We start from the raw sequence: 11456 nt of genomic DNA on the forward strand, positions 1-11456 counted from the left end.
ATATAATTGATATAAATCAACACATCGTATTATTCCGGATTCGTTTTTCGAATTGCTTTATTTAGGTGTTGATAACCTTTGGTTACCCCACAGATTCAGTGTCTTTAACAAGTACATAGTGAGCAGTGATTGTTACCAACAAACGTTCACCTAATCTGTCCCAGTCAATGGGATAATTTAGGTCGTCAATCAATGGCCAGGACCACACTGTTTTGAATATGATTCTATGTTTAATTGAATTATATGACATACGTGGTTGATTTTCAACGACAAATAATATGATTTGTTTGTACGAGCTTGATATACAGAGAGAGGAGTGCTCTTGTCCTGCAATAACAATGAGCTATATTTTCACTGTTGGATATGTTTCTTGGCTACCATATGACTATAAAGTATAAACTTATATTGAAAGTATAGCACTGCGTGTTGTCTATACAACAGTAATATTTGTGTAAAGGCAGAAAAGTAATAACAGGTTGAATAGACATTCTTGACTGGTTTTTATTATAGTAGTTACATGACCGGTGTCACGTGCAGAACAGGATTTGCCTTCCCTTGTAGAGCCGGTTTTGATTGGTTGGTGTCGTGTTTTTTAGTTTTAAGATATTGTTGTGTTTTATAGAATGTATGTCGTTTCTCTTTTTCTGCCAAAGAATTGATGGACGCCTCCGGGTGCGGGAGTTTCTCGCTGCATTGAAGACCTGTTCATGACCTTCTGCTGTTGTTTTTTTCAATGGTCGGGTTGTTGTCTCTTTGACACATTCCCCATTTCCATTCTCAATTTTATTAAATTGTCTTCGTTTTACAAGTTTGATTATTCGTTGGTATCTTCTATCTCTAGTATTTGTAGTTTTTATACAAAACCAAAAAATCTTATACTGCTCCAAATCTATCTCCATACTATTTGATACTCTATCCGAGATCATATACAGTGAAACCTGGCTAAACCGAATCCTGCATAAACCGAAAACCTGTATAAACCAAACATGTTCTTAAGCCCCGTCATATCAAATTGTAAGCGTTGTAAACCTGATAAAACTGAACATCGGCCAAAACCGAACAAAATCTAAGTCCCGAAGAGGTTAGGTTTAAAAAGGTTGCACTGTACACGTATTTCACATTGAAGACCATGCTTGAAATACAAGTTTTTCTTTTTATAAATTTATAACACTGCAACTAATTCAAATTGGACAGCTAGAGGTACAATCTTTCAAAGCGTCCAAATAAATGATAAGCTCTTAGGAATCTCGGCAGAACAGATCAAATCATATACGCGTAAAAACCATAGACAACCAGACGAACATAAAGACAAACATACAGACAGACAAACAGACATTAACACAGAGAAAGTGATAGGTAGAGGTAACAATCATTATCGCTATTTTTTGCATTTTTCCTTTGATCTTTTTTGTGATAATTTTCATATCATGCTTCTAGCTTGAGATGAAAAAATTATCGCTAGAAACTAAGGAGACCACGTGGCATTGCTTACGAAATTGACATTGAAGTTGACAACGTCGTCATAGGTAAAATAGCGATAAACAGATTATCATTGGTCATCTCAACCCGATTGCTTTTCTCACTTTCGCTGCTCTAGCTCAAGCGAGAAAATCAATCTCGTTGAGATGATCAACGATAATCTATAATTACAAGTTATGTAGTTTGTTTAGTACCTATGAACACAAAAATGTAACTTTCAGTAGATCATATCCATTTCCCTGGTCTTGGCACGATTCACTATGTTTATCAAAATATTTAGAACCTATCTCACAAGAAATCTTCCCAGCACAGTAAGTTCTCATACTATCTGTTATATTATCACTGGGTTTCATGCAGCTATTCGAAACATCACAGTTCGGCAATTTCCTCGGATTTAAAAATATGTTTCTGTATCGGGTAACATTCACTTTAGTAATGGCGACTGACTTCGACTCCGGGCAAATTATACTGGTCCCACCTTGACTACCAGACGGTTTACAAACCAGTAACCAGTTTTCTGAAATGAAAGAACAATTTTATTTTATTTTTAATTACAAATATTAATATACAGTGAAACCTGGCTAAACCGAATCCTGCATAAAGCGAAAACCTTTATAAAACAAACATGTTCTAAAGCACCGCCATATCAAACTTTGTGCGTTGTGAACTGACCTGATAAAACCGATTACCGCTATTTTGTGCATTTTTCCTTCGATCTTTTTTTGTGATAATTTTCATATCATGCTTCTTGCTTGAGATGGAAAAATTATCGCGAGAAACTAAGGAGGCCACGTGCACGTGTCGTTGCTAACGAAATTGACATTGAAATTGACAACGTCGTCATAGGTAAAATAGCGATAAACAGATTATCATCGGTCATCTCAACTCGTATCAGCTCAAGCGAGAAAATCAATCTCGTTGAGATAATCAACGATAATGTATAAATATCGACCGAAACCGAACATAAATTTAAGTCCCAAAGAGGTTCGATTTAAACAGGTTTCACTGTATCTTTATCATTAGTTTCAATGATTCATCGTTTGCTCGGGTCCAATTGTAATTGTGTCATACTAATTTAGGACTAAAAAACTGCTTACAATAATGACAATATGTGAGTTCTGTGAAATAAGCCGATCGGAGTGTTGGACTGACACTAGAAATAACAAAATGAGGGATCGAGTGCAAACTTTTGCCTTGAAATTGACCACTTACGAGTCCAATAAAGAGTGTTTTTCAATGGTTCTATGAAGCGAAAGAACGTAAATGGCATTCTTATAAAAATCCATCGCAGGGTTAACGTTCCCATTCATAACAAACGTTGTTGCGTATCTATACATCCCGTAAAGCGAAATGCACATCCCACAATAGCAGAGAAGCGATCTTGTTTTTGTTCTTTTTTTTTTTTTAAATAAGGATAAAAAATAATAATAAAAATACCGGGCCGAACTCCGAGGAAATCTCTAAACGGAAAGTCTCTTATCAAAAGTCAAGACAGAAAAGCTCAAACACATTAATAGAATAGATACCAACGGTCATATTTTTCCCTGTTTATTCGAAAGAAACATTTTTTATTACAAAGTTTTCCAAGGCATCGACCCGATCCCAATCCCGATTATAAACCCCACAAACATACAATTTAAATAGTTTTGATACATATTTCTATAACTTCCCTCATTAAGAGAAGCAATAAACTTATTTTCACTTTCCTTAAAGTATCTTGTTGTTTCGGATTTATTGCTGAGATGCATTTATTTGCTTTAGATGTCTTTTTCAGTGTGCTGTTTTTAATTCTGTTCGTCTCTTTTCTTTAGCCATACACTGTCTTCTTTTGTCTACTTTAAGTACGTGATTATATCTTACCGATTTTTATGTATCCCTTTTTTTAGGCATACTGCAAGTTAAATAAAGTGATAGGCCTGTAATTTTTTGGATTTAGCTGGTCGCCTTTGTTCTTAAAAATTGGTATTATTATACCAGCAAGCCATGCTTCAGGCACAATACCTGTTTCAAAAATTAAGTTAAATAGAAGTACATATATGTCACTCATTTTCTCAAAAGACGATGATATATATTCATTTATAACATTATCTTCACCCGGTGAGTTGTTGTTTTTTGATGCTTGTATTGCCTTTTTTATTTCTTCAATTGTTATATTACAATTCAACATATCATTCTGTACATCATTTACATCATTTTGTATATCAAAGTCATTTTGACCATCAAACTTATTTTTATTCAAATCTTTGAAAAAAATCTAACAATACATCTATAGAAATATTTGTATTTCTTTTTCTTCGACCTTTGTTAAAATTTTTCCAAAACTCTTTTGGATTTTTTGATCTCATTTTTTTCATTTTTATACGCATCTCTCTATTAAAATTAATAATATTTTCATCCAGAGTTCTCTTATATACATTTTCTGTCAATTTCAATCTGCTCTTAAAAAGGTTTGAACCATATTTTTTGTATAATCTCTTTGCTTTACGATAATCCCTTCTAGACTTTTTACAATCTCCATTAAACCATAGTTTGCTTTCTTGACAATTACGTGTATCAATTACCGGCCTCTGTGTTCCTAAAGTTTGTTCTGCAGATTGCAAAAGTATAAGGTGACTTCTTGCATAAAAGTATCAATATCATATTTACCTACAGTTTCAGTATCACTAATGGCATCGAGCAGATTTGAATGCAGAGATGCAAGTTTTTCTTGATCTATATTACTCTTGAATAATTCACTTTTTTCTTGTTTCCATGGTTTTATTCTTGGAAATGATTTTTTATTTGTACACTTTTTTTTACAGAAAAACTATCATTTAGACGTAATGTAAGTGCAAGTGGCGAATGTACATCTGAATAAAGCTTATTAAATTCAAATATTTCAAAATCATGTACAATTTGTAGCAATAAAGAAGTACCAACAACATAGTCAATTACACTGTTATTTATAGTGTCAAAGGTATACATGTATCTATTTCTAAAAATAATTGCTATGCATGGTCATTGGTTCATTGTTAAAAGGATTTTGTGTTCTTTTTTAAATTTAATTCCTATACATGTATATCACAACATTTAAGAAATCAACTGTTTATCTATTCTAAGCTTAATTTCAACTCTGATTGTAGTACAGAACTTAACGAAGGACAGACACATTTCTTATTTAAGATCTATTTTATTATTTCAAATCTATTTTCTTATTCAAATATTAAAGCTCTTGAATTATTGACAAGCACATACATCCATTTGTTTCAAAAGCTAGATATAAAGTAAATTTAGGTAGGGGATCTGGTTACTCATAATGCAGCTTGAGACAATAGATAGAAAGAAGGCAGTTGCTTAACTCTCAAGTATTGTTGATGCATAATTTTTTATCTGTACTACAAAGTGATAACATACATATTTTTCATCAAACTATTTTACTAAAGTAATCGAAATGTAATCGAAAAGAAATCGATGATTACATCCAAATTTTTGCTGTAATCGATTAAATTACGATTACATGTAATCGAAAATGTCTTCGATTACAGATTACTGTCGATTACTTGAAAAAATGTAATCAATTACAATCGATAACGATTACAGATTACGATTACCCCATCCCTGACTGCAACAATTTGTACGAAAAATTATATTCTTTTGTTTTTATTGTAGAAAATGTTCAATTTCATCGTTTAAACCTACCTTTGAGTAATTTATCACAGAACGTTGGCTTAGCATAGAAAATACTGAAAATGATAGCACCAGTTAAACTAAAAATGGCCACCAGAGAGGAAACGATCCCAAAAATGCACATCCGGTTTCTCTTTCTTTTTGCTAATCCAATAAGTTTTTCATACTGGTGAGAAATACGATTAGGAAATGTCTTCTTCGTTTTTTTATTGTAAGTTGGCCGGCAGTCATTTTGTTCCTCATCAGTTTCTGCACATGGCACAGGTACGTGAATGTCGTCATAGATATGTGTTGATCTGTCACGTGATTCCGTAATTCCAGACGACATCAAAAAGTATACTTCTCGTTTTTCTGATAAATTTTGTTTGATGTGCGTTGTGTACCGCTGAATCTCTTTGACTATACTAACGCAATCGAATATGATGATACAATCAATCTATGGAATCAAATTTTTTTACAGTCAGTACACGTTGTGTTTTAAATTAAGCAGTCAGGATTCTATAAGACGGAAACTGTTAAATACGACCATTCGTTGCTGTGAATTTAAAAAAAAAGAAAATTGCCAACAACATTTTAATAATACAGAAATGAAGGTTCTCCAGCTTCTTCATCAGTGAAACCGGTTTGAACCGAACCCCTTCGGGGCTTAAGATTTTGTTCGGTTTTGGCCGATGTTCGGTTTAATAAAGTTCACAACGCATACAATTTGATATGACGGTGCATAAAATATATTTGGTTTATACAGGTTTTCGGTTTATGCAGGATTCTGTTTCACTGTATTTCGATAGTACGGAACAAGATTTCAGATTTAGATCTTGAAATGGTTCCCATTGATGAAGACTGTACATTGCACTTTTGTATCTTTTTGTTTATTTATGTTGTTTGGTTTCTGTCTCGTTCACGTATATTTTGTTCATTGGATTACATGTAACAACATATATTTGATGCTGTCGACAAACATTGCACATGACGCAGAACGTATGGTACTAAAACTCAATACGAACCAGTTATAATGATAGGAAAACATTATTGTAATTTCCGGAGCGAACACGGAAATATATTATTCACGATAATGAGGAAACAATAATGACTATTTAGACAATTTAAGGTCAAAAGTCAAGAGTTTAAAGTAAAAAACTGTTTCACATCTGTAAATTATTTAGTATTTAATAATTTTTTGGCCTCAGAGGTTAATGTCACCGAATATTCATTTATGTTGAAGGCAAACTTTCCACAAAAATAAAACGTTTGATTCTAAATAAAAAAAAAAACGGTTTCAGAAGATCGAAGAAAAAGAAAAAATTGCTTTTATTGAAAATTAGGGGGTATTGTATTTCAATATTTTAACAATCCCACAAAAATTTTGCTCTGGTATTTTATTGGAAACATTTATTAGTTTAGAATTAAAGCCAACATGATTTTTTTTTTATCCTAAACAGAAAAAAAATAACATGCCCATCAACCATACACAAACAAATGGTTAATGTAATAATTTAACATGTATAATGTCCGCTGTCTTTGTTGAAGGGGCACTAGCTACAAAATATATAAAAAATCTAAAGTATGATTTTTTTTGTTCAATCATTAATGAAAGTGAAACAGTGAAATAATAATTCGCTTTTAGCAGCTAAAATGGTTCAATTTTTATCAAATTAAACTAATAAAAATTGATATTGAATTATTCACTTGCAAGTAAATAATTCGACCTCATTAAATCCGTATTCATGTGATCTCCAATTTAACCCCGTTAAAAGATAGAAGAACGCATCCATTGTCCGTGTACGGTTATTTAAAGGAAAAGAATGTCAACATTGAAAGTGAAACAAAGGTAAATAATTTGATTGACTGATTCGATCCACAAAAAATCATTCTTATAAAGGAAAACAAAACGACGATAAACAAATTTTTAATCTATAATACAAAATTTAAAAGACCTATAAAAATCCAATTGCACGATTGGCTTAATCTATTTATATCAATGTTTATGTTGACATCGCTTATATGGTTTTAGAAGGTCAACTCGAAAGTTAATTAGATGGCGTCTAGGCTAAAATTCACACGAAACGAAGCTAAATCATATTGAGACCATGGCCTGTAAATTGTTTGTTTTATATTTTTGATAGTTTGGAAAAATGTTTTCCATTGTTATAAATAAAGTATGAGAATTTGAGTCGAATTGGTGAACATGTATTTGACAGCTAGTGCCCCTTTAACAGAGCTTGATTGGTGAATGAACGTTTTCGTGTCAGGTTGCAGATAAAAGAATTCGAAGGAATCAATTTTCGGAGGATTTGGTAAATCTCGTCTTCTCTTATCTAATATGTTTTATAGCAACGATTTTCAAATGTTCATAATAAAGATTCCAAGTTTGAAAAATTTGCGCGGATCGATATTCACAAATTGTTTCTACTCGTGTAAGTTGCGAAAATAAATCGAGCGCGAAAATTATTTCAAGAAATATTACACAACTTTGCAGCTAATTCAAATTAAATAGCTAGAGGTACAATGTAACATATATTACCAAGCGTCCATCCAAATGATAAGCTCGAAGGAGTCTAGAGTTGGCAGGACCAATCTAATCTTTCGCCAAAACACTCCTTGTAATGGAGAGAAGTATTGAACAATCCGATCAATATAAAGACATACATACATACATACATACAGATGATAGACAGTGAGCAAGTCAGAGCGACAGACAAACATAGAGACAGAGAAAGTGAGGGACAGAGGTAATAATTAGTTCAAGTTATATGTAGATATAAGAAAATGTTGTATTTGTGCCAATGAGACAACTCTCTCATCCAAGTCACAATTTATAAAAGTAAACCATTATCTAGGTCAAAGTACGGTCTTCAACACTGAGTCTTGGCTCACATCGAACAGCTATAAAGGGCCCAAAAAGTGACATGTTTAAAACCATTCAAACGGCAAAACCAACAGTCTAATCTATATAAAAAAAGGAGAAACGGCATCAACAAACAACAACTTCTGAACATCAGATTTATTACCTATGAACACATAAATGTAACTCTAAGTAGGTCATATCCTTGATCTTGGCACGATTCGCTATGTTTATTGAAGTACTTAGAATCTATTACACAAAGAGGCTTTCCAGCACAATAATTTTTCATACTATCTGTTATATTATCACTGGGATTGATGCAGCTTGGCGAGACATCACAGTTCGGCATGTCCGTCTGTCCTTCATAAAGGTACCATGTAATGTTTACTTTAGTGATCACAACTGTTGTCGACTCCGGGCATATTATACTGGTCCCAGCTTGTTTTCCAAATGATTTACAAACCAGCAACCAGTTTTCTGAAATGGAAGAAAATATTCTTTTTTTTAAACTCCTCTGATTATGATGTTTCTTATTAAATCGATTAATTTTTGGTGTTATAATATGAAGTTATTCTTTGGCTTTTGAAACAATAGACACTTTTAATATTTGTGGATATTGATATTTGTTTGACCCATATGAATAAACAACTTTTATTTATACAGTGAAACCTGTTAAATCGAACCTCTTCGGGACTTAAGATTTTGTTCGATTTTGGCCGATGTTCGGTTTAATCAGGTTAACAACACAAACAATTTGATTATGACGGTGCTTAAGAATATGTTAGGTTTTCGGTTTATGCAGGATTCGGTTTATGCAGGTTTGACTGTAGCCATCAATACTTCACTTACGTTTGGAACTCTCTACCTCATTTTCATTCTTTACAGATGTCACTGACTCTTCTGAAAATCAAGACAAACATGCGTATAAAACTTTAGTTTAGTGCACCAAATAACCTACTGACTTGGTCCAAGACACAGTTATCATCCTTTGTTAGAGGTCTAAATTAATTATCTATACCGTTGTTTTTGGAAAGAATTTAAACTGACATCAAAATCAGCCAATTTATAATCATGTATTATACATTACCGTTAACATCATTCGGGCAAGATTTATAATTTACGTAGTTTGAACGCTTTTGTTCCTCATGAATATATTACCTTAGCTGTATTTGCCAAAACTTTAAGGAATGTTGGTCCTAAATGCTCTTCAACTTTGTGCTTTATTGGCCTTTAAAAAAAATTATTCGAGCGTTACTAGTGAGTCTTTTGTAGACGTAACGCGTCCTTCGGCTAGTCCCTAAACAAATATGTATACTAGCTCAGAGATAATGGACGTCAAACTAAACACCAAATTATACACAAGAAACTTAAATTAAAAATCAAACATGACTAACAAAGGCCAGAGGCTCTTGACTTGAGACAGTCGAAAAAATGCAGCGGGGTTAGACATGTTTTTGGAGGTCTCAACCCTCCCCACACCCCAGCCAATGTAGAAAAAACAAACACACAACAATTCACACAGTAAAACTCAGTTTAAGAGAAGTCCGAGTCCGATGTGTGAACAGGTAGCAAAGAAAAGAAACAAAATGAAAATAATACATAAATTAACAAAAGTCTACTAGCAGTTAATGACATGCCAGCTTTAGACCTCAATTAAACTGATTAAAAAAATATGTTTCGAAATTCATCATATAGATATCATTCACGATCCCTCCCGTTAGAGGTATAGTATTATACCATCATTAGATATATGAAAAGAATACAACATGTTTCATGCCAACAACTGGTTTTAGAATAAATGTGGTTATTTCCGTTACAAAGACCCTATAAGGGACGACATAAAAAAAATCAATGAAGGATAAGAAACTTAATTCAAATAGTTAGGGGGTAAAAATTGCAGCAAGTAGTTTAATTGAAATCGATTTGATATGTATCCTTATTGATAAATCAATTTTTCCCAAATTAAGTTAAGAGGGGGTAGGGGGGGGTCAGTGAAAAAACTATATGAATAAAGCATTTTTTATCTTACATTGAACTTTTAATGTCGTCCCTAAGTGAATCAATATTAAAGCCAAAATATGCAATATTTAATGACCTGACAACAGTATCGCAACTAAAAAAAAATGTATATCCCTTCTTAATAAGTCTGTTTAAAGTTTTTTTTGGCTTTTGTTGTGAATACTGACATTTTGTGATTTGTAAAGTTTACATGGTAACAGTTCACAGGAAGTAATTATGTGTCTGTTATGACATCTTTACACTTTATTCGTTGGAACATGTGAACTGATTGATATTTTATTTGGATACATTACATTTCTTAGAGATGTAAAAACGTGGAATTTAAATGCCAAATATATAACTCTTATCGAGACAATGTCTCTTCCTGAAGTTTGAGTTTTATAATACTGAAGGGGGTAGACCTTAATTCAGGGAGACAACTCTTTATATCAGATATGCGTTAGTAAAAGTCAAGTTTTATCAATATTCTTTAAGCATTTACCTGAAACACATATACAGCCTTATTTCTATTGCTTTCTGCTATCGTCAACATTTTGTATATGATAACATCTAACGGATATTTGCATCAGCCCCTCATTTTAACCACAAATTAACATTTCAGTATTTTATCATTTAAACATACCTTTAAGTAATTTATCACAGTATGTTGGTTTAGCATAGAAAATACTGAAAATGACAGCACCAGTTAAGCTGAAAATGGCCACTAGCAAGGAAATGATACCAAAAACGCACATTCGGTTTTTCTTTGTCTTTGCTAATCCAACAAGTTTTTCGTACTGGTGTGAAATACGCTTAGAACATGTCTCCTCCGTTATTTCTTTAAAGGATAGCTGGCAGTTAATCTGTTCCTCGTCAGTTTCTGCACGTGGCACGGGTACATGAATGTCGTCATAGATATTTGTATTTCTGTCACGTGCAATCGTATTTTCAGACGACATCAGATCGTATTTTTCTTTTTTTATAAACTTATTTTGTTTGATGTACTTTGTGTAACACCAAATCTTTTATACTGCGCTAATGCAATCGAAAATGATGTCATACACAATTTATGGATTTTTTTAATCAGAATTATTTACAGTCAGTACGTGTTGTAATTGAAATGATGCAGTCGGAATCAAACGACATGGAACAAAGATAAGATCATGTGCTGTTGTATATATGAGACTTTTGTGGTGTTGACTATATCTATATTATTCTATAAGTATATCTTAGTTTAGACAAGTTTTCTATTCATACTGCATGGAACAATATATAGATGATTGAAATCGTGAGATTTTTTTTAAGAGCATCGGTCTACTCTTGAAGACTGTATGTAACATACTTTATGACTTTTGGTTATTTATGTCGTTAGGTTTCTGTCTAATTGACCTTTATCCCACATCTTCTTTTATTCATATTGGTCTGTCTATTGCATGGAAGGGGAGTGAAAGATACCAAAGTGACATTCAAG

The 11456-nt window shown here is 32.7% G+C and overlaps 2 protein-coding genes across 2 annotated transcripts; both read right to left on the reverse strand.

Annotated features, from left to right (window-relative positions):
• Positions 1-366: 366 nt before the first annotated feature.
• On the reverse strand, positions 367-5544 carry LOC134719744 (uncharacterized). Its single transcript, XM_063582706.1, has 2 exons — positions 5158-5544; positions 367-1996 (listed from the first exon to the last, which is right to left on the reverse strand). Exons 1-2 carry the CDS (start codon positions 5471-5473, stop codon positions 1674-1676), a joined length of 639 nt encoding a protein of 212 aa, XP_063438776.1. The 5' UTR covers positions 5474-5544; the 3' UTR covers positions 367-1673.
• A 2590-nt stretch (positions 5545-8134) lies between these two features.
• Positions 8135-11006, reverse strand: LOC134719745 (uncharacterized). Its single transcript, XM_063582707.1, has 3 exons — positions 10629-11006; positions 8837-8887; positions 8135-8464 (listed from the first exon to the last, which is right to left on the reverse strand). The coding sequence occupies exons 1-3, from the start codon at positions 10942-10944 to the stop codon at positions 8154-8156; spliced, it is 678 nt and encodes a 225-aa protein (XP_063438777.1). The 5' UTR covers positions 10945-11006; the 3' UTR covers positions 8135-8153.
• Between the last annotated feature and the right edge of the window lie 450 nt (positions 11007-11456).

The sequence above is a fragment of the Mytilus trossulus genome, chromosome 5 (genome assembly GCF_036588685.1).
Source record: "Mytilus trossulus isolate FHL-02 chromosome 5, PNRI_Mtr1.1.1.hap1, whole genome shotgun sequence".
Classification (NCBI taxonomy): Eukaryota; Metazoa; Mollusca; class Bivalvia; order Mytilida; family Mytilidae; genus Mytilus; species Mytilus trossulus.